Source organism: Ammospiza nelsoni, chromosome 18, assembly GCF_027579445.1.
Source record: "Ammospiza nelsoni isolate bAmmNel1 chromosome 18, bAmmNel1.pri, whole genome shotgun sequence".
Classification (NCBI taxonomy): domain Eukaryota; kingdom Metazoa; phylum Chordata; class Aves; order Passeriformes; family Passerellidae; genus Ammospiza; species Ammospiza nelsoni.
The window spans coordinates 7,283,811-7,311,124 of NC_080650.1; the positions used below are offsets into that span (position 1 = coordinate 7,283,811).

The following is a 27,314-nucleotide window of genomic DNA, read 5'->3' on the forward strand; positions in this document are numbered from 1 at the left end:
CTTGACCTGTAATCAGATCACTCCTTGACCTTCTTCTGAGGTTAACAGCTGGACCTTAGGTGTGAAAGAGAGACCTCTGATCCTGCTGTTCTCTGGCTGTTCTCTTGGGTGTGCTCTGACCCCAGTGCAGTGCATCCACATCCTTCCACAGTGGTGGATATGAGAACTGAACATGTTCTTATGCAGGACTTTCATATCCAAGTGCTCACCTTTTTTGTTTGGGTTTTTGTTGTTTTTGTTTTGGAGTTGGTTTTTTGTTTGGTTTTGGTGGGGTTTTTTGGTTTTGTTTGGTTTTTTCCTTGCTTTTTTTCTTTCCATACTGTTTATTGCTAGTTTAGCACAGGCAGTTCCCTCTTCCCAATGTGTGAGGTCTGCCATGTACAAGTAGGGGTAATAAGGTCAGTCTTAGGGAATAAACAGAAAATGTGTGAAATAAACAGACTGCTGGACAAAAAACCATCAGTGAGCTCTCTTGGGTAGTTGAAATAGCACAGTAACTGCACTGCACTTGGGAAAATTGTCTTTGTGCTGGAATCTCTTCCATTTGGAAGATTTACAGCAGTCAGAGCAGCCTTTGGCTTTGTTGACTTGTGTCTTTTGGTGTTCCAATGGATTTGTACCTATCCAGGGCCCTCCTGCACAGTTCAGTTCCTTTCCTGCTGTCCCTTTCCTGCTCCCTGGGGTTGCCCAGCAAAAGGAGCCAGGCTGGGTCAGAGGTGTTCCCACCTTCCTGCTGTGCTGTGTGCAGACCGTGGCTTTGGTGGGGGGCTGGAATGGGGTAGGATGCAGGGGGAAGAAGCAGTGAGTGATTTACCAGGGATCATCTCCTGGGAGCTGTTTGGGCTGACACAGTCCTGCTGCCTCCCTGCCAGGCAGAGCTGCTCTGGGCCTTAATAGTGGGAGACCCTGGCAGGCACAGTCCTGGTGAGATGGGTGATAGGATTTATTGTCAATTGCTTTGTATTCCCTAGAATGAGAAATAATTTATTTTAAGGAACAGCTTTCTTGGAATGCAGGCTTAAACAATCATCACTGGTCTGTTTGTTCTGTTTCCCTCAGGATTAGAAAAGTTTTTTGTTTGGTTTTTTTTTGCTTTTTGTGTTGCGTGTTTTTCCACAAAAAGCATTTCTGTGGCGTAGTTCAGCTCTACCAGCAAGATTGTGGGTGGGTGAGGAGATGAGTTAAATTTAACACTGATCTGATATGGCTCCTAGGACACTCAAATAATGCTCCAGCCTTGGTCGTAATTCAAAGAATGCAGAGATGGTTTAGATCTGCCTTGAAGTTAAAAGCAATTCTCTAAGGTAGTTTTGTAGCCGTGCAAGTGGGCGTGTGTGTGTTAGCCTAGAACTGGCTGTGTCTGGCAGGCTTTGGTTTAACTCACTAATGATGTGTGAAGGTGGCTGGGGTAGAGTCTGGGACACACAGACTGCAGAAAGAAACCTGCTCTCACCTGCCAAACTGACAGTTGTTTTTTTTGTTTTAGATGAAGGACCTAGCTTGTACTTCTGACTCCCATGTGCATGTAAGTTTGTGGACTTGATCTCTAGTAAGACATGCATCCATTTAATTTGTGATCCAAACTCTGTGGGGTCTGGAAGAAATGAAATCTGAATGCTTGTCTTGCAGAAAGGAATGTAAAATTAGTCATTCCACACCATCCTTAATGCCAGTGCTATAGAGGCAGCAGGTGGAGATGAAGGAAAAAAACTTGGTGGAAAATTATAATCCATGATGTAACCTCGTCCCACTAAAAATTTCCCTAATTTAGCCTTGGTTAGTTCATCTGAAAGACTCCAGAGAGGAAACAAGTCAGATCTGTTTTGGGTTTGGTCAAAGATTAGGCATGCAGATTTACATTGTATTTGTCTTTGGGAGGTAGTTTGGCAAATTGCAGTGAACTCTCTGTACAAATCTTGGTGAGAAACAATCATTTCCTGCTCAGTTGCCTACTGGGCAGGCTGTCTACAGTTAAGGGAAGGAGAGCTCTGTGTGCTAGGTGCTCTTTCATTTTTGGAGTTCGGTTTTTGTTCTTTTTTTGGGTTTTGGGGGTGTTTTGTTTTTTGGTTTTGTTTTTTTTTTTTTTTTTTTTTTTTGGTTTTTTTTGGCTTTTGTTTTTTTCTTTTTGGGTTTTTGTCCTGTATAGTTTTCATATTACAAATAATGACTTATGCTTCTATTTTACTACTTGATCTTGCTGAACTGCTGGGAGAAAAAAGGTTATGACTAAGGGACTGAATGATGACTTGTGATACCCTTGTCCTATTCTGGGTTCTACACAGAGTACTTACATTGGGGCTTTGAGGCCTGGATTCATCCTCCAGCTTTAATGCTTCCTTGAAGCACTTGATATAATTTCTGTGCGGAATCAGTGGCAAGAGCTGGATATGTCCGAGGAAGTAATTTAGTCTGTGCAAGTTCTGTTTTCTGAGGCTCCTACTCTTCTTTTTGACTAACAAGAAAGAATTAAGTTATCCTGCATTTAGATACCTTGCTAAGCTGCCTAAAGTTAAATGGTGTGAATTTGAACCTATTACTCATCCGTTTCCCCATCTGGAAGTTGTGTGTCCTCAGACTTCCTTCCCAGGAGCTGTTGAGGTGAGCAGACAGCTCTGTCACATTGCAGCACTGCTGCCCTTTGCAGTGCAAAGCTGCTGGTGATGGTTTTGTTCAGAAAATCCAGGGGCATGTGTGGTTTCCTGAGCATTACCTTAATGTAGTGGCACTGATTAACATGTAAGTTTTAAGTGCATATCATCCCATCAGTTGAAGTTGACTGAGATGTAATGTCTTGACATCCGTGGTTAACACCCAGTCAATCTGAAAAGCAGGGCAAGGCAATAGAGAGCCCTGAGAGACACCTTGTCAGAGTGACAGATTGCCCTTTCTCATTCAAAAAACCAGCTTGCATGGCAGTGCTAAAAAGCTCCTGGAGAAAGGGGAGCAGAGCATGGGAAAAATACCCTATTTGTTTAGGCCTTCCCATGTATTTTTTGTTTGTTGCTCAGACTTGAAGCTCTTGGTTTTCCTTAGTCTGAAACAACAGCAGGTTGAGAGGAGCAAAGCCTCTGGGATTCTGCCTCTCCCACTTCTAGTTCTTAATAAACTGTTTACAATCTCCTTCAGTTTCCTAGCTTTGTATGGAAAAGTTCAGTGGGTCAGCTTTCCCTTTAGCTTCATCCATCATTCCAGTCAATTAGAAATAGTTGAGGGCCAATTGCCCGGTCTTCCATTAACTGAGACACTTCAGATTGTTTAAAATAGCATAAAAGGCTCTTTGTTGACCGTGGGGCAGGCGCTGGATTTGCCCGTTGATGGGCAGCTACCGCGTGGCTGAACAGAGCCCCAGTGTGTCCTGCTGTACTTGAGGGATGGATACTGCTGCTCCAGGCCTTGGCTGGCCTTTGATTCCTTCTCCTTAACCTCCTGCTCTCCCTGAAAGGTGTTATGCCTTCAAAGGGTGAATTACCATGCCTGCTTCCCAAAAAACCCGCTCCTCTTTGTGGCTTTTCAGAGTTCCTGTAGTGAAGGGTTTTCTCCAGTTGCTGAAATGTTCCTTTTAACCTTGGTGCTTTAAAAGCTCTTGGCATTATTTGTTCCTTGCTTGTCGTGTGTGTTTCTGAAGGACAAAGGAAGTGTGTAAGTGTTCAGGAAACAGTTGGTGCATTGTGGTGTGGGGCTGAGTTCATTCTGGTACCCCGTGCCAGGACAGCCTGCTTTCATTTGGGGCTAACATTTCCCTTCTGTTCTGAACTGACCAGCCTTAGGGGAGAGCTTGTCAGAGCTCCAGCAGAGCTTTGGGCTTTCTCATAGGTTGATGTGTTTGGGTTCACATGGAAGTGCACTGAATACATTGTATACATGCATATACATAAATATATATATATTTATGTATATAAACCCCACATTTTATTTCACATGAGAAAACAAAAGTAAGTTTACTAAATGGAGGTTTGTTTATCTGCAGCAAAGTACATATTTATGTATTCCCATATTTAAGTCATTCTCTGTATTGTAGACTCCCCTTCCAGCATCATGGGTGCCTGGGTTTCAGTACAGGCTGGTCCATGTGCTTTTTGTTGTTCTAGAGCCACCCTGCTTGAGTGTGCCATCATTTGATCCCAGTTTTGGCACAATGTTTCCCCTGACATGAAGAATTTTGGTGGGTCTGGCTATGTCCTTGTGCTTTGGTGCTGAAGACTTGGACCTCACTGTGCTTTTTGAGCTGGGGGAAACAGCCCGTGGCAGTCCCTGAACTTCAGGTTTCCTTGTGCTTGCAGAAGGTTCTCTGCCTTGCAGTAGTGCAAGCACTGAGTGTATGAGGGCTCACCTGGTTTTGAACAGCAAACTAGAAAGAGTGGGAAGGTCTCCTGTACTGCTGCCCCTCAGGGGACACAGGCTCAGTGATGGGCCTGAGCTGCTCAGCTTGCAATCAAGCTTTTGCACTGCTGAGATGCACAGAAAGCTCTCAGGACAAATCAAGGCAGAGAGCACAGCAGGGATCTTGAGGCTGTGGTGAAAGAACGGTGCTCTGACAAGGCAGGAGGCTGTGATAACCAGATTTGAGAGTCTTTAGCTGCTGGAGTTGATCTTGTACTAGAAAAAGTCTACCCCAAGTACGCCAAGTTCTACAAATTCCATCAGTGATTTCCTTCTTCTCTGATGTCCCAGTCTGATGCAGATCTCAACACAGACTTTTTGTTCAGCAGCTGTGTTCCTGCAGATTTGCCTTTTGTGTCTTTTTCCACATGCTTTCAGCAAATAAAAGCTTGAGGACATGATTGAGCTGGAGGTGCAGACCTGAGTGGGAAGGAGACCATTGGGGCACAACATCAGCCTGAGCTTGACTCCAGCAGAGCCAGTGTTCTCTTGCTTTGCACTTAGAAATAATCTCGTGCTTTGCAGAGATTGAAGCTTTAACAAGTAACTTAAAGAGTAGTAGAGGACAGAGAATCCACATTTAATTCAATTAGCATTGTTGTCCAATGCCATTAATTATGCCCAGACTTGTAATGTGTTTCACAGAAGCTGATACACTCAAGCTTTGTCTGTGCTGGGGTTGGCTGAGGACAAGTATGTCCACTGATGTAGAATCCAGCCTTTGTGCTTTGCAAAAACCCTCAAATCTGGTATGTGACTGTAGCCTGGAGTAAGGAGTAGCTGGAATAGCCTGCACTGCAATCTTTAGAACAAAGGAGATCTTGGGGACAATGCAGATTTGATGTACATGATTTCAGTATTCTTGAAGAGAGGCTGTTTTAGTGGAAATAATCATCCCCTGCAATTTTATATTATTTCCAGACTGTTTAAAATTGTTCCATAGGCAGAGAATAAAAAACTTTGTTTACTGTCTTGAAGTAGGATGTCTGATCCTCCTGGGGGAGGTTATTCTTTTATTAAAACAGATATAAAATAGCTACTTTGATGGAAATACAACGCTAGGAATTGAAATGGTGATGATTACAGAAGCTATAGTAGTCTAATGCAAAATAAGCCCTAGGAGATATGTGCCCTAAATGATAAATCACTGTTCTTTAACAAAACAAGAATTACTGTTACTTTATGTTTCTTGCTTATTTTACAAGGTCTTTAGCTGTTTCATCTGTGCTTAACTTTTACAGGCTGGAGGTAAATTGATTGTTGCTTTGTGTTGTAAATAGCCTGGCTTTTTTAAAGCACACTGGAGATGCAAGCACAAATCAACAGGATAGGATTCATTTGGTCTCAGAAAAGCAGAAGTAAAAGGAAGAGTCATGACTACTGACACCACATGCAATAACTGCACTGGAATCTGTTCCTATAATTTGGTGGAGTTTTGTTATCTCATTGCTTTTGCTTTGGAAGCCTCTAGTAAGGTAAATGAGAAAATGTTATTTTGTTCTTCTAGCAGGCAGGGAACTACTGGTAGCATTATTCATTAGGGGTGTCGTGTTCCAGCCCTATCCAGCAGCTTGTGGTTTACTCTGGATAATTAGGCATACCTGCCAAATGTTTGCAATCTGAGATGCTGAGGTGTATTTAGCAAAAAAGAGCGTCGTAAATAATGGCTTCGAAGCTGAGTGCAGAGGAAGTAGTTGAAAAGGGTAATGTGTCCCAGTTTCTGCAATTTGTGATGACCTAAAATCCTTAATGATGGTGTCTAAAAGCAGATAACAAAACCTTTGCATCTTTTCTACATTAATGTTCGCTTGTGACAGCTCCAGGCTAGTGATGTAGAGAAAGGAGTGGGTTTGGAGATGAAAGAAGCACCTGGTTCAGGAAGTTCAGGGGTGAGCTGGGTGCCAGGCTGTCCCCTGAGCTGGGTGCCAGGCTGTCCCCTTGGCTGTCCCCTTGGCTCACTGCATTCCTCAGCAGCTCGCGCAGTAACAAGAAAGACACAGTTGATGCTGGCTGGGCACCTGTGTTGAGATATCTACCTTGAGCTTTGCAAGCTTTTAGCCTCTCTGATGCCTAGGACAGTCTCTTGCTAACAATAGTTTTCTCTTGTAGGAATGCAGATCTGTACCATATCTCCCTGAATCTTCATTTTAGAAGCAGCCAGAGGATAAAACCCAGCACAGCGCTCATTTAAAGACAATATGCTCCAGCTTGCAATTTGCTCATGTTTAAGTGCCTAGCTTTTAAGGTTTCCTTTGCCCACAGGCAGTCTGAACACAAAGGCAGGCTCTCTCTCTTTTTTTTTTTTTTTTTTTAATAAAGAAAAAGTATTGCAAAAGCTCAAAGAACAAAATATTTCTTTCCACCTTCCATCTCCTCAGGTTTATTATCAGAAAGCAGAGGCTGCCTTTATAAAGTCTAGAGGGGAACAGAGACATGCCAGCACCTCAAGTGCAGCTGGAGATGAAGGTGGTGGATGAGCTCTGTGTGTACATACTGGTGTGAGAGGAGTGAGAAAGTTCCACCTCGAAGCAGTGGTGATCTTTACAGGGATAAGGTGTTGTGCAAAAACCCTCTGCATGTAACTGATTTCTTTATTCTTGGTAAGCTTTGGTTGAGTGAAGATGAATAAAAGTTCTGAGTCTCTATTGCAGTATTGTGTAAATTATTCTCTTTGCAGGAAAGTTTCACTGTGGGGTGTGAGAAAGGGAGTTGCAGTTATAACACAGTATCTTCAAGAAAAATGTGAAGAGAATAATGTATTTATTGCAGGAGCAATTCCCCTTCTGGAGCCATGCACAGAAGGCACGATATGCCATCTGAACTCTACCATGAAGAATTCAGCATGTATCATAAGTTATTTGCCATTAATGATTTGAGTCCTGCAGACTGGAAGGAGTGATTTTCTTTAGGATTTCAGAAGCCTTATTCACTTTGATTCTGTAAGCTGAGTTATTCTGTGGTTTCAATGGAAATGGAAGTGGTGCCTGCTTGTATCACTTCTGTGCCTTACCTTTGAAGGCTGTGTCTGTTGCATTTTGACTGAGGTGATTGGCAGAGGTTTATTGTCATGGTCTTGGTTAATATTAGTGCTTACCTGAAAATGGGAGTGGCTTTCTTACTCAAGTCTGAGTTCCAGAAGGTCAGAATACAGCTGTAAATAAAAGAAAACTGGGCATAGGCATCTCAGCTTGTTTAAAGAGAAATAATAGATCATGCAAGACTTAAATGTGGACCTTAATGAGACATCAGCAGCAAAAGGTCATATGGCACAGTAAAAGGGGAAATACAAAGGCTATAGCTGGGTTGAAATGCAATTTTTCTAAATGATACAAAATGTGGTTTTGTAGTTCCCTGGTGATGAAGCGGTTCACACGTGGAGAATATTTAAACCTTTGTGTAGTTAGGCTGAGCACCTCTGTTACAGCAGTTCCATCCCAAGCCTTTTTATTGTCCTGTGAAGAGATGGAGTGAATTTGTCCAGAGTTTGCTTTCGGCACAGTGTGTTCAATTTGCAGTTTGGCCTTTGTGTCATTCTTCTTGGATTTTATGGTTTTGTTTTTAAAATATGTATGTAAAAATATGTCTGTGTGTGTATAGTCCTTAATAAAGGATATTCTTTGAGTGTCTGTTTGACAGGATGTGCCAACAGATGCCCTGCTTTGGCTTTAAAGCCTCTGTAGCCAGACACCTTGAGGGCTTGTAATGAAATGAGCAGTTTGTAGTTTCATTTAACATGGCTGAGGATTCATGATGCTGGGCAAAAGTCTGAGTTCTCGGTGCATAAGCTGGTTCTTTATTGGCCTCTTGCTGGGAAACTTCTGAAAGACATTCATCTTCCAAAGGGAGCTTGTCTGATTTCTGTGCTGGAACACACAATTGCATAAGAAAAAGGAGGGTTCAGGCGCTGGTGCTGGCAAGAGCAGTGTTCTCTTTAGGCAGCATCCCTGCAAGAACCTGCCTTTGATCTCCCTGCTTTCTGTTTAGATTTTATTATGTTGTCTATCTGTTATCAATTTAAATAAGCTTGTAACCAGTTAGACCTTTCAGACTTAGTGAGGCTGTAGGAAGGGAAGCATTTCAGGGAATTAATCTTTAGCCAGGAAGTTTTTGTTTAATTATCATGGCCTTGGGCAGTTTGAGAGAGGTGTCTATTTAATTGTAGGTGTTGATGTTTTATAGCCTTCTCTAGTTTCCAGCTGCGTGTACTTTATCAAATGCAAAGGAACTTTCAATGGTGTATAAAATTAACTGCTCTGAAAGCCAGTGGGCCTGTTCACTGCAGAACTGAAAGAATGTTTTTGCAGAGAAAAATTCCACTCCTTCTATGCTGGGCATTGAGAAAGCTTAAAGCAGATTTAAGACAGTCTGTTGCCTGTTAATATGAAGTACTTGATAGATGCTTCACATGATTTCTGTTTGCTGCACTGAGCCCAGTCATACCAGCACAGTTGCAGCAAACTTGTCTGACAGGAGATACTCCTTTCTATGAATCTCTGCTTGCAAATTGTTGGGTAAAACGTGGGGTTTTTTCAGTCAAAGAAGCTGAAATCAGTGGAGTACTTACACCATGATGGTAGAAGTGAGAAGTTAATTTTTTTTCACTTGCTCTTTATAGGAACAAAGCCCCAGTAACCAGACTTCAATAGCAATGATGCAAGAGCCTCAAGAAATGGTGGAAGAGACAGTTACTGTGGAGGAAGACCCAGGCACTCCCACTTCCCACGTGTCTATTGTCACTTCTGAAGATGGAACCACAAGGAGAACTGAAACCAAGGTGAGAGGTTAACAACCACTGAGGAAAATGGCAAAGTGCCATCTAATCATGGAGTGGAAATAGCAGGGAGTAGCCTGAGTGATGACAATCATGCTATTGTGATCCTCATCCTATTGTGAGCATCGTGTTTGCCAGCAGAGCTGAGTTCAGGGCTTTTTCAGTTTCACCTCTGTGTCTAGATTGCTCCCTATCAGCTGTGCTGATACTGTTCCTCGTGGAGCTGTGAACTGAGCAGTAGAAATTACCCAGGTTAACCAAACAAAAACACCAGAACCCCTCCTCAGGGGGTTATTCTTATCTGCTTATTCTTGCAATATTCACTTCATTCTACTGAAGCAGTTCACAGCATTGCCCTGCAAACAAAAATTGATGAGTTGATAGGGCTTGGCTGAGGAAAATATGTCTTAAATTAGAGACAGTCTATAATAACGTTATATTATGATTATGCCTTTGTCCTGTGGAACAAGAAACAGCCTATGTAAATAACACCATAGCATTTAAAACCTGCAACAATCTTGTGAATGGCATCTCACTCCTAATGCATGGGGAAAGCTGGGTGTGCTCTCAAGTGACTGTACCTCAGGTTTGGCTGGATTATGGGTGTTGCAAGTGTTCTAATTTTCCTGATATCTTTTTTTCTTGTGTAAGGTAATTTTACAGTCTCTGTTGAGCAGGTGCTGTGTGTTCATGGCTGCCTTGGGTGCTTTCAGTGACACTAAAATGTTAAAAAGATGAAGGGTGATTCCTGTTTTAAAAACTTCTAAACAGGACTGATTTTAAAAAGGGAGGGGATTGTTCAGCTGCTTTCTGTGTTAAAAGGAGTCGAAGAGAGGTCAATGTGTAAATCAGTGTTTATTTTCACTGGTGCTCCAGATTTGCAGTCCTCTAGGATATCTATTCAGGACATCAGATCCTCAAGTTGAAGTAAATAAATGTTGATTTCCTGAGGTCAGTAGGCCTGCACAGATGATAAACTGAGTATCTGGTTTAATAGTGGTTGCAGTTAGTTACAAGGTGAATATAACTGGCCTATTTTCTGATTGTTGGAAGGAGATTAAGGTCTTAAAATAAAAACAGATGAACAAAAAACCCCCCACATTTTTATTAGCTCTTCAAATAATCTAATATATTTAGTTTGTGACTTACATGAAAGAAATGCTATTTTCTTTCTAGTGGCAGCAACAACTACTGTTATTTGCTGAAAGGAAGTGATAAAATTACAGTGGGGATGGACACCTTTTTATATGTACTAATAGTAGTGCATAGTTTTAGGAGGCTGCAAGGGCATAAGATTATAGCTATGACTGTAAAAATAGAGGTGAGGCCGTGCCTCACCTAGATAACAGGACCACATGGAGTGAAGTAGTTTGTCTGGAATAGTTGTGGCACTGATAAAGGCTGTGTGTTTGTCATGGCTCAGAGCTGTGATTTTCTCCTCTGTATTTGGGGGAACCTCCTGTTCTTCCATCTTCCCACAGGAGAGCATAGTGGCAGCTTCAGAGCAGGCATTGTGGCTGCTTAGGGGAAAGGAAAATTGAAAAAACAGCAACCCTGGAGCTACTGTTCCATTTCAAAGAGCAAGGCTTTCTTGTGCTGCTGCAGGTCACGGCAGGTACTGAAGTGTGTCCAGGATGGGGGTGGGATGTGGAGCTGTCTTACTCTCAATTTGTGTTTTTTCAAATAATGCCACTGACTGCAGCTAAAGTACCACCTGGAGCTGTTTCCCAGTAATTCATTGCTACAAGTACCAACAAAAAATACTGAAAACGCAGTTGTTGAGAAAAGAGATTCTGAAATGTCAAAACACAGCCTGGCTTAGCCCTGACTCTCAGAAGAGGTGATGAGACTTTGGTGGGTTGTTGCCTCTGAAATGGTTTTGTTTTGAGTTCTCCTTGCTATGATAAAAAGGTATAGATTTAACAGCTCTTAAATTCTAATCTGAGGTCAGATTTTACAAGTTTTTTACATCACTTTGTTCTTCAACTTGCATTTTGTTTTGGTAGGGACTGTGAAAATGAAACCTGTGTCACTGGGGTTTAGTAGCATCAGTTAATTTCCCTGGAGTTAATTGTCATTGACACAATCATTTCTAATAGGTGTCATCATGGTGCTTTCATAGCTCATGCTTTTATGTGTGAGAGCCTTACAGAGAGAATTAAGTTTCCTGGTACCTCTGTGCAGTGGCAGAATTCTGTCCTTGCTGCTCAGGGGAGGGTGCTGAGGGAATCTCCCTGGCATGGGAGATGCAGCTATGTGGATGCTGGCTATCCTGCTGGCCAGGAGTAGGAGATGTTGAGCCCAAAAACTGCAGTTTTGTGCCTCTGCCTGTTCCCTCACAGATTTAAAGAAATTGAAAATACACTTAACAAATCCCCCCCAAACCAAAGCACCCCACAGGAATCTGACCTTGCATTCAGTGTGCAGGTGGGACTTGTGTCCTTGTAGAGGAGCAGCATTTCCTGTGCTGGGAATCCTCACATCTCCTGACTGACTCCCCAGTGTGAAGCTGAGATGGTCACACTGTGCTCAGGAGGGGTAGGTTTTTACTCTTTTTACTCTGAGCAATAGCCCTTTATGCTCTGCATTGCTCTGCTTGCTCCAGGCTCCTTTAGGGAAGGATTTAGAACCTGTTTTTGTTGTGTCTATAACTAAGGGCTCTGCTGGACAGTGTCAGCCACAATCTCCAGCATATCTGTCTTGCAGAGCAAGTGGGGACATGAGATACTTCCTGTGACAGAGTAAATAACACAGGTCGTGTTTTTTTAAGAGCCAAAGAGACCAGAGATGTTTTTTTTCAAATGTATTCTTTCTTTGGTGGATAGTTTATGTGGGGATTTGTCGACCTGATGCCATTTTTGGATTCTTAAAAGGAAATTATCACTTATTTTTGTTAAATTTTGCCAATTTCTAGCCTACTGGAGAGCGATGCCTCTGAAATTCTTCATCTTGAAATGCAGCACAGCAAAGGCTGTGAACGTGAATGCTCCTGGATGCTGCTGTTCCTTTATTCTCTGTTCCTTCCCCTGTTGTTTCAAACCCATAATTTATAGAGGTTATTCTTTTCAATAGTGTATTAAGTAAACAACCTTAATCTAGATGCATTGACAGTTTTGCTTTGCTTTTCCCTCATCTTTGAAAATGCCTGTAGCAGTGAAGCAGGAAGAAGGCGTAATAGAATTTAATATTTGACATATTTTAAATAGAGAACATCTGCCTTTTCAAAATGAGATATCTCTGGGTAATTTTCCCCTACCTGTTATTCTTTTAGTGTTATACTAAGTCCCTACATAGCATTCATTGCACAAAAGATGTAGCAGATAACACTTCATTTCAACTTTGTAATATCTCTGGAAGCCAAATACCCATCAAGCTAAAACAGTGAAAGTCACCTTGGGGAGAGACTTCCATTTCTTGCTGCTGGCTGGAGCACTGCCAGGTGTTAAAGAGAGCCTGTTGTAAGTGGCTCAAGAGAACTCAGTAAAGCAAATTAATGTGTGTGTTTGTGTGTAAATGTTCGCTTTTTTTCTTTTTCCAGGCACCTCTAATTTTTATCTTTGAAATGCCAAAAGATTTGAGATATGTAGGTCACTGTTACTCATTGAAATTGATGTTTTATCATAGCAAACTGGGAAATCAATCTGTATACAAAGTTGTTTAATTTGTGATCCATCCATTTTCTTTGAGCTTTCCAATAGTCAGCAGGTGCAGCTCCCAGCAGTGATGAACTGCTGTTCCCACTTCCTAACACCTGTGCTAGGAAAGTGGTTCTTACCAAAACTCTGGGTTCTGCTGGTGCCAGGTACCCCCAGAGGCAGTTCTTAGAAACTTTGCAGGAAATTCAAAGGAATTAGGCAATAGAGCCAGAATGGATTTAGCTGAAGTTGAGGGCCCTTTCAAAATGTGAAATACTAGGCTTGAAATTGAAGAGGAGAGATGTCAGCTGTTGTTTTGAAAACCTGCAGGGTGAGTTCTTCCACAGCATTTAATAGAAAGGTAATAGCTTCAACCTGCATGGGCTGATAAATTTTTACAGTCCATAGTTCAAAAATAAGCTCACAGAAATGTCAGGATGCTCAGATGCTCCTGCATTCCTTGTCATCTGATTGTTGGTTTACAACAGTTTCAACAAGATTGTTACCCCTATCAGCTTTTATAATGCAATTAATTTATTTTAAATAAATTAGAGGCAAAACAAAACCAACCTGAGAAACAAAGTGGAAGGCAGAATTACAGATAAGATGACTGCATCTGACCATGCCAGCCCAGTTCCACAGAGATCTTGGTACTGTCTTTAATCCTCTGGGACTGAGCATTGTGAGGCACCTACTTGTACCATGTGCACATGCATCCAGTAAATCCAGTTGTTGGATACTTCCATGTTTTTTCTCCCATCCTTCTAGATAAATAGGATAAGGGACAGAAAAATACAGAAGCTGCTTCAAATGTGTAAATATTTCCTTTATGTTCTATTGGCAAATGTATTTCCAGAAACAGAATTAGTGAAACCATTACCATGGGGCCTGTAAGGGACTTATTTACTAAAATCATTGTTATTTATGTGATGAACAATGGTAAGGTCAGTAAACCTGAAGTATACTTCAATTTTGGCGTGTGGAGAGCAGCAGTGAAAGCACTGACTTGAAGTATCACAAAATACTGGCTGCAGAGAGCTTGAACTAGTAGGTAAATTGGATTTTTTTTTTGTCTTGTAGCTGTACAGGGCATAAAGAATTACAAATATATTGTAAGCATACTCAGACAGCCTCTTCATAGGAAAATACTCTGAAGCTTTCCTCTGGTACTTCAAGATTGGGGCATTTAAACAATTGAGCATCTTTGATTTGTCATTGGGCTGAAAAAACCTAAACCTTTTTACACGGGTTTTCTTTAGGGAAAGTAAACAGAGGAAGTCAAATTACCCTCAAAGTAACTTGTAACTCTGCATTTTTTTATTAGAGCACATCTACAGTGAGGAATTGATGCTAATAAATCTTTTTTAAGGTTGGGTGCATCTGAAGGATCAGGTGTCTCTCAGATAAGGCTGTCTGTTGGGGCTTCCATTTGGAATGGCTACATTCTCTCTGGCTAATGCATCAGTATTAAGGAAATCACAAAAATGTTGGGAGAGAAGATTACTGTGCTGTCAGCTGCTCAAGATTGCCTGTGTTCTTTTAAGAAATATAAATGAAATATTCCCTTGAGCAGGATTTCCTGAAATAAACGTGTTTGGTTTGTTGGTTGGGATTCTTCTTTTGTTTGGAAACCTTTCATTAAATGGACTTTCATCTGTGTGCTGGCTAATTGCTGCCAAAAAGCTTCCCTTTATTGTCCTGTCAGCAGCAAAATCTGTTTATCACATGATAAATCTTCTATCTCAATGCCTCTGCCTGACAAATGAGGCATGAGTACAAATACTCCCTCTCTCTCAAAATATAAAATGGCTCTGTTTGATTGCCCCAGTATAACACCTTTAGCATTACTGAGTGCCTTTATACTGTGAGAAATGCCTACTTTAATGCTTGAGTGAAATGTACCTTTTTATGTGTCTGACCAAGGTGGTTTTGATTGTCCTGGTACTTTGTGTTTGCTGCTGGGTGCAGCGTTCAGAAAATACTAAGAGGTGAAGCTGTGCTGATGCTGTAAACTTGTTTTTACATGTGCTCTGCTGCTTCACACTGAGTGTGGCTTTCTGATGGCCACAGCCATTGAAAGGCTGTCTCTGCTGGTCTGACAGGCAGGAAAATAAGGCAAAGTAAATATAAATTGCAAACTAATCCCTTGCATTCTGCGTTGGCAATTTAAACTAAAAACCCAAATCTCTGTAAATACTCTGTAGATTGCCAGAGCATGATGAAAAACTCACTAAGGGTAACTGGCAGGTCACACATTGTCTAGGAGGTGATGTTCAGTGATCTGAAATTCTGCTTTGTGGTTTTTGTGTACATGTAGCAGCTTTGGAGACAATTTTCCTGGCTGTAACATTCTGTGATTGTCACCTCATCCTGTTTACCAATGACATGGAGCAAGCCTTTGATGAAGGTGTACCTGATCCTGCAGGACAGAGTTTATTCCTCTTTTGTGCTGTTGCTGCAGCCACAGGAGGTGTGTTAGGCACTTCCTATTGTCTGATCTTAGCAGCTTTAGGAAAAATGGCAGGTGACAAACTGAGCATCGTGGCAGTCGTGTCTGAAAGGCTGTGCTTGGGCCTGGATCTGCTGTGTGGTGCTGAAAGGAGGAGCTCTGTGAGGTTATGCAAGGGCACTTCTTGGCATTTCGAAAGCTCCTTCCTTGTTCCTTTCCGAGCACAAGTATCCATTTCTGATTCATCTGTCAAATTGCTGACATCTACCTTAATTCCTGTTATTCCTGTTACTGGTTCCCAAATTCAAGAACACAAAGGCCCAGCATTTTGCACCCAGTTTTGTCATGGCTTTGCAGAACTCACGTATTTCAGGCCTGAGAAATGTCACTTTTTCTGCTCTTACAAGATCACTTATGAATATGGCACTTTGAATAAAAGTATTGTTTCTGACTTCAGTAGAACACTGAGCTGTGTTGCTTTGTGTGCATCCACTTCACAAAGAGCTACTGTAAACTCTGCCAGCTCTTTCTGTCCTCTCACTGCTGAGTTTGTAAAAGCTGTGACAGTGGTCACGCTGACAACTGAGCGGAAGGGAGAAGTATTGTACACAGGTAACAAACAAAAACCCCTGTCGGATTGTATGCCATTAAATAAATGTTGAATTTCTAGTTTCCTTTTTTCCAGTTATTAAAAGTGTGCTTTGAAAAAGGGAGAAAAGACTCAGAGTCATGGAAGGATAGCATCTTTGCTGATGTTTACTTGATGAGGAAATCCCTTTGTATTGATGAGGAAAATTCTTTCAGCTGTGGTTCAAATTAGATACAGAGGTCATGTTGGTACCTGGCTGTGCTGCATGCAGCATCGTGTTGCTGTTAATTACACTGCTGGTGGAGAGACATTTGTGCTGCTTTCAGTCTTGTAGGATTTCATTACTTCATTATGTTGAAGTATCATTTGCTCACAGATGTGTGTAGGAAAAGAAATGCTGTTTGGGTGAATCTTATTCTGTTTGAGGTTTCTGTGTGAAAACATCTGGCTAGAGGACGTCTGGAGCCACTTCAAGAGATGTAGTCTAATTATTTTGCATTGCAGTAGCTTGGCTAATCTGTTGCCAATCTAAATGTTTAAATCAGAGGCAGTAGGTCAAAATATTTATTTGGACTTCAGAGCCACTGAGCAATCCAGGGATGCATGTTGTGGTTAACATTTCCCTTGAATGTAGCATTTCATTCTGAGACTTAAATGAAGAAAAGTGTCATTTGCTGATGCTTATTTATGTTTGTAATAGCTCAGAAACCCCAAATACCTTTTACCAATTTTGTGTTCTTCCCCTGGTGTGTGTAATGCTGTCAGGTAGGTTGATTCTCCCTCTCATCTTTGTGGATGTGCTGTTTTGGGAATTTGGTTGGGCTGAAAAGTCAGCACTTACTAGGATTAGGGTAACTTTATATAGGTTAAAGTAATTTTTGGGGGGTTGGGACTACCAAGGATAGACTGGCATTTGCTGGACTTTTTATTCTTCCCAAAAGAGCTTTTGCTGGTCACTCTGGAAGGCAGTACAGAAGTTGATGGAGCCCAGATACCAACCCAAACAGAAGGCCCTTTGCTAGTGTGTAAATACAGTGGCTTTTGTCCAGCACTGGCTTAAACAGATAACCAGACCTTTGCCACAAAGGCAGATGGTTCTTGCAAAGTTTTAAGGACTCTTTGTTCTTACCCTTCAGGAAGGAACCCTGAATACAAGAGCCCTGTGGACATTTACTATTTTCGGTTTTTTCGAATTCTGTTTTGAAATGAAATGAAATGTGATTTATGGAAGTAAAGATAAAGCTGTATTTGTATGCAGCTTTTTCTTCAGTGTTTTAAACAAGTTTGTCTAGGATGTTTAGGTAGCTGCAATTGCAAAAGCAATGTGGTGTGTGTGTTCATTATTGGAAATTTGTTAGTCACCAAAATAAAGACAACAGTTACCTGTTAGGCTTGTGTGGTGATTGCTGGATGTAAGAATATCTTAAAAGAGAAAGCAGGTGTGTTGTCCACAATCCTGAAGCCCAAAACTTCTCTGTTTGAGATCATGGTTTCCTAAATATTATTGCCAGATTTGAGCTCCATCAAATTACACAGAGGTGTAAACTTGATCCAGATCAAGCAGAAGCACATAACTATTTTTGTTAAACTAGAGAATGTGATGTGGTATTTATGCTGTAGCTGTGGGAGGACAGGCTGTGGCTCCACAACATGGTAAAGCCTTCTCTTAGGACAGATGTCTCCTGAAAACATTTTGGGGGAATTGGAACTGGTCTAATGACTTTGTGTTGCTTCCATGTGCTGTCACATGGCTGCAGTGCTTTTGATTTGGTAGTGAGAGCCCAGAGTGCTTTTTTCAAAGTATTTTTCCACTGTTCGTTCCCAAAGCTAACAGGTGAGCTGATGGCTGTGCTGGTGTTACAGGCACGGCACAGGAGTCTGCTCTGTGGTGCTCTCTCTCCCTTCCACTCCTCCTCCACCTCCCGCGTCTCACCACATTATGAAGCAAGGAGAGCATTAAAACATTTATTTCCTTGTGCTTCCTGCCAGGTCACCAAGATGGTGAAGACAGTGACCACGCGGACGGTGCGGCAGGTGCCGCTGGGGCCGGACGGGCTCCCGGCCATGGACGGCTCCTCGCCCATGGGCAGCTACACGGACTCCATCGACAGGCGCTACCTCAAGAACGGCGAGCGCTTCATCCCCCCCCAGGCCTCGTCCACGCTGAGCCGCTCCTACAACAGCTACAACGACTCCTCCTACCCCGAGGGCCACGAGGGCCAGTACCGCCCCTACATCGGCCACGACGGCTACGGGGACCTCTCGGACAGCTACGGCAGCTTGTCCCGGGGCGTCGGCTACCGGCCCCGCTACGCCTACGTGCCCGGGGGCTCCTACCGGCCCGACGATGGCAGCTTCACCCTGCCCAGCCGGAGGGACACGTACGGCCCCGTGGCCCAGCCCCAGGTGCCCGTGGGCAGCAGCAGCGTTGACCTGAACCGCTCCCAGCCCGAGCGCTTTCAGCCCGAGCCCTACGGGCTGGAGGATGACAACCGCAGCCTGGGAGTGGATGATGAGGGCTATGAACTGGATCCGGATTACTCCACTGTCAACAGGAGGACGTCTGCAGGTGTGCCAGAGAGGGGAAGGCCTCACAAAGGAAGGTAAAACTCGTTTGTTTTTCACAGTGCTGTTCTGCAGCTTTTGCTTATTTGCTCGTGTACATTCAAACTCTGATCTGGTATGTTCTGGAGTTACTTGACAGAAAACCAGCTCATAAATGACTGGAAAAAAGTATGGAAGAGAGGGAGAGGTGAGGCCCAAGGACCCTTTCAGTGATTCTGGGCTGCTAGTTCAGGTTGAATTTAGAGAGAAAGATGAACTTTTTCAAGAAGGCTAAGTTACTTTTTTTCCCTCTTCCTAAAAAAGAGTTGTGAATGCACTGTGTTGTCCCAGAGTCATCTCACACTAGCAAGGTGAAAAGAGGGGTTTGTGATCTGTGAGACTCCTGACAGGTCTGGTTGTGTGCACATCTGCCAAACAAAAGCTTTGAACAGCTGGTTGGGGTTGCAGATGAGCTGATCCCTGTAGTGAAGGGGTGCCAAGCTGTCATGTGAGGTGTATGACAGCCTCAGCCCAGATCTGCTGCTAACCACACACCCTCAGCTGTCTGAGCAGGTTGTGCTAAGGGGAGAAAAGAGTATCCTTGTTGTATTTAAAGTGACCAGTTAAAAATTACTTCTGGTTCAGCCCAGTTTCTAAGACATGTTCTATTTTATGCCATCTTTTCTGGTATTAGTTGTTTCTGCTGGTTCACAGCTATCTGTTCTTGCATTTGGGGAAAAAAGCCAAAAACCCCCAGGCTTGGGAAAAGAGTCCTGTTACTCAGCTGAAAGTCATCTTGTATAGACCTGAAAAACTTGCAATAACTTTGTTTTCTAAAGGGGGTACAAATTTTACATGTGCCTGCTTGGAGTCATATCCTCATGATTTGTGTTTTGATATGGATTTAGCTCTCATTCTTTTCCTTTTAATTTAGAATAGTTTCCAGAGCTGTAAAGAGTCTGGATTTGCCTGTCTCTGTGTATAGACAGTCTTTAGACTTAACATTTCTGACCTCAGGCTTTGCTGCATCAGCAGCAGTTGTTGGTGAGATTTGTTGTTGGTGGGATTTTTGTTCTCTGAGTCCTCCTCCTTGGAGATGTTATGTCATTCATGCTTTTGTGGCTCTGTTTTCCCTCCCTGTTCTGGAAGTTCATTCCAAAGCTAGAATCAAACACTTCCAAATTGTCATCTATACTTGTGAGAGTTTAAAAAAAAAGCCAGTGAAAAGGTGTCAAGGTGTATCTCCCAAAACACCCTTCAAGTCCATTGTGACATCTTTGATTTTGCAGCAGTGGAATCACATCCCTGTTTTTGTGGGGCTGAAGGAAATACCTGCACCCAATGGGTGCCAGAATCCTGCTCAATTTATCGGACTTGGATTTGTGCTTCCTGAACTAAGCAAGTTTACAGTTCTTGCTAAAAGAAGTCAGGCATCAACGCTTTTAAATTTTTATTAGCATTTTTCAAACTGTATGCAAAATGAATAATTAAATATATTCTTAGAACCTACCCATTTGCATTTTAAAATTCAGTGTTTTTATTAAACATCCCTTTGATTTATTGTTCCTTGCAGTTTGGATAGGACCAATTCATAATTTTTCTTCTACATTTCTTTTGTTATGAGGTTTTTTCCATATTTAATGTGATCAAGAGACTTTGACAAATAATTAGCCTGACTGTGGCAGCAAACTTTAGCTGTTGAGAACATAAGAAGATTGTATGAGGGCCTCTTCATAAGCAGTTACTTTTTGACATTTCAAAGAAATACTTGAACAATTCAATAAACCTGCATTTCAAATATGCTACTGATCTGCAAGAAAATTAAGACTACAAGTAGTGCTTTGTACTAGATGAGGGTAATTGCTAATTTATTATTCCTCTCTAGTTTTTTAAACTTTTTATTTCTGTGAAAATGATTAAATGAATGTGATTAATTGATGTCACTTTTGATTTCAAAAAGTTAAAATGTGTAGAGCAGGTTTAACAACAGCTCTGTTGGATGCTGTTCTGTGTTACACTGACTTTCATCTTGGGCCCCTCCTGTCCTGAGCAGAATTCCTGCACTGGTGACTCTCTGAGCCTTTGTCTCATGTTCTTCCCAGTTGGTGCAGCTTCATTAGGGAGTAGTTTAAAGGTAAAATAAGAGTCCTTGTTGTCAGTTCCTGTTCTGAGAGGGCTTGAGTGGAGGTTTCTCATGGGAATCTGTGCTAGTGAGTCTGATTCCCTGTGTGCTGAGCAGCCCAGCTGTGTCTGGAGGGGGTCCTAGGCAGGGGGATTACAAGTACAGATTGTTCTTTCCAGCTCTTGCCTGCTCCATTTGATCACAGAGATAAATACCTATTTGTGCTTTTCTTCTGTCATCACCAGCCTCATTTTAAGCTACTTATATTTCATTTTAAATTGGGGAAAAATGTGCCTCCTCACAAACATCTCCAAATCCAGATAAATGCACAAAGGCAAATATTCCCTCTGTTGGCTCATCATTGCTTGTGGCTGGGCTTTCTTGTTTTCCTTCATACTGAGTCTCTCCTCATGTAAGATACATCACTTTCTTACCAGGTGCAAGAGCACCTGGCACTTCTTGTTTTTCCCCTCAGCTTTATGCTCTGGTTTGGTGTAAGTCAGGTTGCATAATAAATTGGGGTTAGAGAAAAGCATTTGGGGTGTACAGTATTGAAGTAATTTTACTCAAGTTTACTTATGAAGGTATTTACATATCTTTAATTGAGTTTGTGCCTCATTTTCCTTCATTTGCTAGGTTCTCTTTATTATACTAAATGTTTATTATAGTTTTTAAAAACATCTAATTTTACTGTGTGCTGGATGTTTTATATACAGTCCTTTTTGCAAGGAAGCAAGAAGTACTGAATTCTTTTATTCACAAAAAACTTCCCTAGTACTATTTGAATATTTTTTAATCATTAAATTGAAATTAATACAGACAAAGAAAGAAATTGAAAGAAATTTCAAGTCATAATTCATCTTACTGATTTAAATAACTTCTGTTCAGTTTTTTCTTGCATGGGTGGTGATTTCTTCCCAGAGTAGACCTCTGCATTCTTCACTTGTATGAGCATTTGTGGGACCTCTTTTTTTCCCTAAGGGCTCTGGAGCAGCTATTGCCAGTGTTACTGTTCCAGACTAGACAGGATATAAATTTTTAATGTTGACTAAATCAACAACAGAACAGTTTTTTACTGTTAAATTATCTATGCCAGAAGCCTGATTTAAGACACTGAGACTGTATTTGGTGGTCACTTCACAGTCCAAATTACTGTTACCAGGAGATGAGACAAATTTTAGATTAAATACCTTTACCAGTGGGTCTATTGCTGCTGTTGTGTATAGACAGAGTACTGGTAACACCATACATGGCAGTTTCATTCTTCTTCTGGTGTTTTTTTCAGTAAAAAGACTTGCAATTGTAAATAAAACTTTCAGTCAGCACTTCTGGCCTACATTCACTCATTCCATGTGTATATGGGCAGCATTTGGATGTTGTCTAGTTTGGGGCAGGGTTTTATGGACATGCCTGGGCAGAACAGGGTGAGGCAAGCAATGTGGTCAGTATGAAAAATATTTGGGTTTTTTCTGAGTGTCTTCCTTAGTGTGAATTCAGCTTGATAATATTGTGCTTGCAGAAGGTGATGAATGCAGAGTTTGATGGGGCAGGAGGCAGCCCCAGTCAGCTCATCCATTGGAGTTCTTAGGTGTCTCCTATTAAGGGGATTTTGGTGTTTTAACCATATGGCCATAACTCAGCCTTATCTCAGCAGAGGATTCACTCCAGGTTTGAATCCCCCTGTGTATCCTATCAGGGAACAGAGCCTGGCAAAAGTAGAATTTCATTCTGCAAAGTCTTTACGTTTCCTCTTCAGTGTTTGGCACAAAGTTTCCTGCTGAAATCCTGAGCCTTTCTGGTCTTTTATCCAAAGCAGACACCGGCTGCAAAGTGTAATGAATGTTAACACTTGCAGAAGTTGTTGAGGATTAAATGTTTAAATCCTTCACCTGTTTACTCAAATGTGCCTATGTTGAAGCCATAAGAAAGATGACAAATCCACAAGCTCTCTCCCAGTTTTTAACTGTGCTAGAGTGGGTTTTGATCAATTCCCTGAGACAGGTGATTCGTGAGACCCATGACATCCCGAAAACTTGGCTGCCTTGATGCAGACAGACAGAAGGCAAGATGCTTGCAGTCAGCAACTCTGGCATAGCACCAGAGCTCTTCAGTCCTGAGAGGAGAGAGCTCCTGGTCTCCTGAGAGCAGTATCTGCTGAGGCTCTTCTTAGTCCTGTTCTGTATCAAGTGGCTTCTCCTTCCCAGCCTAGCTGTTCCAGTGATGTGGAAGTGACAAATCCCATTTAGCATGCACCAATCTGACTCAGAAAGAGGATTTCTTTACTCATCCAGTGTGTAAATATGTTGGTGATCAGGGTGTGTTTAATGCCCGGATAGATTCTTGCTTTTGACTTTCTTGCTCTGCCATTCTGATGTTCCAGCCCTCTGTTAAAGGACAGGTGATGGGGCTTGTGGCACTTGTGCCTTGCTCTGCCTGAGCAGTTGTCCTGCTCCTTTGCAGATGATCTGTTTTGGTAAACTGCTTCCCCTGTTGTTTTTTTTTTAACCTTCCCTAGCCTTGATCAGTGTATTATTTGGTCATGTGAATCTGAAGTAGTGTGATACTTGCCCTGGCTGAGCTTTCTTGTACACCTCTTAGGTTCATACAGGATCTGAGTTTCTACATAATCATTTGGGGTCTTCAGGGTTCAGGTGTGCAGGTCTTTTCCTTTGCTGCCAGGTGCAATCATTGAGTTATGTCACTGGTGCATTAATACTGACTCTCAGCACTGTTTCATCCTCAGAGGAATGTTGGATCTGGCCTGTGAGGGCTTATTCCAGCAATTGAAGGTTTTTGTTTTTATCCTCTTCTCTACTGATTGTTGAGAGATGCTGTCTTATTTTAAAGCAAGGTTGTCATCTTATTTAATTTTTCTTTTTAATGATTAATTCTTGACTTCAGGTATTTCCACTCATATTTAATAAGTAGTGACTGACAATTAGTGTTGTTGGTACAAGACTTGTGTGGTACTCTTTGGTCATGACAGTGCTGCATTTGAACTTCTAACTCTGAAGTTTTCTTTTGACAAATGTAATGAGACCAAGGAGCTTTGTGTGGCAAAGAGAAGAGGATACAACGTGAGGAAGACAGGCCTATCTGTGTGGTTCTGTTTGGAAGGCTTTGTGGAAATAAAGCAAACAAACTTCATCCCAAGACAGCAATTATCTTTGTGTACTTGCACGGATGAGGAGGAGAGAGAAGCTTAATTGTGCAGGTGTAATTGAGGTGGACTCACAGGACTGAGATGTTCTGAATTGTGAGTTACCAAGTCAAGCAAGGAACAGCTGTGCAATTATTAAAATTAATCTTCTGCTGCTTTTGTGAAGTGAAATAGAATTTAACATGAGGATGGGTTTGAGAAATGAGAATTTGTTGCAGTTTTAATGCTGGTTATCACAAATTTGCATGTGTAAAAACAGAATTTTGAGGAGTAGCTAAGGGGTTTTGTTATTCCTTCTGCCCTGTGTGCATTCACAGAAATAAATTGTTTCAGTGTTGTTCTGCTTGGAGTGCTGGAAACAGCTTTGTTCTGTGACAGAAAACACGACTGTCCAGAGAGTGTAAATTACTGTGTAGAGCAACTGCTGAATTATACATATACAAATAACTGCATCAATAAAAGGATTTCTTCAGATTCGTTCTGGGTTTTGGATACTTGCCCATTTTATCCTTTCATTCAGTTTATGGTTTAGAACAGCAATTAAAGCAACGTAAAGTCAGGAGAGGCACTTTTAACATTAAAAGCGTTAATTGTACAAGACTAAGTTCAGTCTCCACCTCTGGTTGCTCTTCTCCCCAGAGCTCAGTTTAATTATCAGTCCCTTTGGGATGACAGCAAGTTCCGTTTTCTCCTGACTTCTAATAGCCTATACTTCAGCCTGACAGCAGAAATGGTTCAATAACATCACTCAGTGCTTTAGATGAAAGATTTTAAGAAACATTTTGTAGCAATTAGAACCACTTACTTGACAGAGCTAACTGCAATACTGAGACAGTAGCAAACCTGTCCAGGAAAAAACTGTAAAGCAAAAGGCTGCTGCTGGTTTGAAAAAATACATCTATAAGAGGGTGGTTTATGGCAATATCGATTAAGAGTAGTGTTTAGAGTATGCTTGTCTGAGCATCAACATGGAAATGTAGTGGAGCTTGTCAGACTTGCTGAAATATATCTGTGGTCCCTGCCCAGGCCTTGAATGCCCTTAATTAGAGTTTTGGTTTGTTGCAGAAGTAGCAGCATTAATGAAGATCAGTGTTTCCTACTAAATGTAATCCAGCTCTGTTGTAATTGCTTTGCTAAGTGACCAAAATGAAAGCAATCTGTTTGATGGCTTGCAGTTCCTGTCATCGTTTCATTGCTGGCCAGACAAACACTGTGCTGGAGTCCCATCACTGCTGAGAGCTCAGCTATGGTTAATTTTCAAATTACTCCAAGTAAACTGTTGAAAACACTAAATATGCTGCCCCAGTGATGTTTGTGATATTAAAATGTTTGCTCATGGCTGAAATCTGAAATCTTCATGTTGACTCAGAGTTAAGTGTTTAAATGTGCCTTTTTTTTTTTCCCTTCCTTTGTCTCGGGACCGTTGTTTGTCTCAGGGGCTACGATGACCCCATCGAGACGGAGATGGTTGAGGAGAGGATCCCGTACCTGCACGGGGGTTACGCGGCGCCGCTGGCGCAGCCGGAGCGCGGCAGCATGGCCAGCATCGACCGCCTGGGCAAGCGCTCGCCCTCCATCGACAGCATCCGCAAGGACCCGCGCTGGAGGGACCCCGACCTGCCCGAGGTCATCGCCATGCTCAGCCACCCCATCGACCCCGTCAAGTCCAACGCCGCCGCCTACCTGCAGCACCTGTGCTACGAGAACGACAAGATCAAAAAGGACGTGAGGCACCTCAAGGGCATCCCCATCCTGGTGGGCCTGCTGGATCATCCAAAGCCTGAGGTCCATCGTAAGGCCTGCGGGGCTCTCAGAAACATCTCCTACGGGAAGGATAACGAAAACAAAGTGGCCATAAAGAACTGTGATGGGATCCCTGCATTGATCAGGCTGTTGCGAAAAACAAACGACATGGAAGTCAGAGAGCTAATTACAGGTCAGTGTCTGATTTCCTTAATGGATTAGTCTTTAGAACAATTCTTTCAGCTCCAGAGACAAGAGTTGCTGGAGATTACAGCACTGGAGGAGAATTTAGATCACTGGCTGCAGCTGTTCTGTAGCTGCACCACGTTTGTGGGGTGAGAGCCTGACGCGTGCCCGTCAGGAGGGGATCGAAATCATCTCTGTGTGTGTGTGGTGCACTTGGGATTCCCTGGCTGCTGAGGGGTGGGTGCTGCTCCCTGGGTGTAGCATGCAGTACCAGGTGCTTGGGGTACTGGAGCTGAAATGAGTTACAGCTGCTCCATTGACAGGTAATTTGCAGTGCACGTGCCCTCAGTGCGTTATGAGGTAAGACAGGCTGAGCTAAATCTTTCCTTGTTAATCTCTTATAAAACAATCCTGCTGCCACGTCCCCACTCCCTTATATTTAGGGGGCCAGTCAGTCTGGTCAGGAACACTTCCAGCTTGGTGCTGAGGACTGAGGCTGTGTAAAAGTTGCAGCTTCTGGGCTGGAAAACTCAGATTTTAGGAGCAGAGGGTCTGCTTTTGCTAATCTGGACATGGATTTGTTTGTTGCTAAGGTTGGAAAAAGGAGAATTAAATTTCAGGTTATTGAATTTGTGCACACTTGCAGGGAGTTTTCAAACACTTACAGCTCCATTATTTAACCTGTTTTTATTTGAACTTAGTCTTGGGCATCATCCAAAAAGAGCAATAAAGTATATGCCAAGTTTCAAAGTTCAGCCATTAAGTGGGAAAGGGTGGAAAAGTATGTCAGCTCTTAAAGTAAGGAGAAAGATATTGTTCTTCAGTCTCCCATAAATCATGAGGAGTGAAATGGATTTCCCTTTCTCTTCTCAGAAGCCGCGGGGGATGTTTGGATGGAGACCAGAGCAGTTCCGATGAATTTCTGTGCCAGAACAGAATTTGTCCTGAAAGCTTTGTGAGGATGAAAATGGGTCCAGGGCTGAAACTGTTTAGCTGCCTTATCAGTGTTGGCTTGTGCAGGTAGACCCTATTGCAAACATTGATTAAGCCATTAGAGGTAAACATCATAATTCTGTAATTTCCTCAAAAATTGTAGTAGCTCTCTTTAAGTTCTTACTGGTAATCATAATTCTCTGAGATGAACAGTGGCCCTGGGTGTTCCATCTGTTCTCCCACAGCCATTACAGGCTATTTAGCAAACTAGGTCTAAATATACAGTGTTGAAACTAGCAGGGATATTTTTCCAGCCTTTTTCCAGTGAGCTGGCAAAGGAGAGCTGTCTGTTTTGTCAGAGGACCTCTGAGTAGCACGTGCTGGTTGTGCTTTGAGAGCTGTCAGTGCTCTGCCTCAACATGGAAACTCTGCAGGTGGTATTTATATTCTATTTGTTGCACTCATTTAATGCGACGACAGACTTTATTTTTTTTTTAGTAAAGAATATCTGTTTATCTACTGTTCTAGTTTAATCAACACTCATTTCTGGAGTGCTGAGAAGCAATAAATTTATTTCCTTAGATTCAAGAAAGGAGAAGCCAGTCTATAATTTACTCTGAAGGAATATCATTATAGTTCTAGGTAGTAATCAGTCACTTCTAAGATGGCAAAAGCAAAGTGGATGTTTTTCCTTTTCACTGTAAATGGCAATTGCTTTGATTTCCTGTTGCTTAATTAGCTTTAGAGTTCAAATGCATTTTATTTGGCAGCAGTTTTTTCCAATTAAATGTAGTATTTCTAT

At 42.1% G+C, this 27,314-nt stretch overlaps 1 protein-coding gene across 6 annotated transcripts in view; it reads left to right on the forward strand.

Moving 5' to 3' along the window:
• The window catches only part of ARVCF (ARVCF delta catenin family member), a 247,197-nt gene that overhangs the window by 150,148 nt on the left and 69,735 nt on the right, over window positions 1–27,314 (forward strand). For 5 of the 6 annotated variants that reach the window (XM_059485486.1, XM_059485482.1, XM_059485483.1 and 2 more), the window contains 3 exons: window positions 8,996–9,154; window positions 17,814–18,427; window positions 25,087–25,586. In XM_059485486.1, coding sequence (XP_059341469.1) covers window positions 9,029–9,154; window positions 17,814–18,427; window positions 25,087–25,586 — 1,240 coding nt within the window. In that variant the 5' untranslated portion in view covers window positions 8,996–9,028. Of the gene's footprint in view, window positions 1–1,486; window positions 1,526–8,995; window positions 9,155–17,813; window positions 18,428–25,086; window positions 25,587–27,314 lie in introns of all 6 variants that reach the window. The other variant, XM_059485484.1, reaches the window with a different exon arrangement.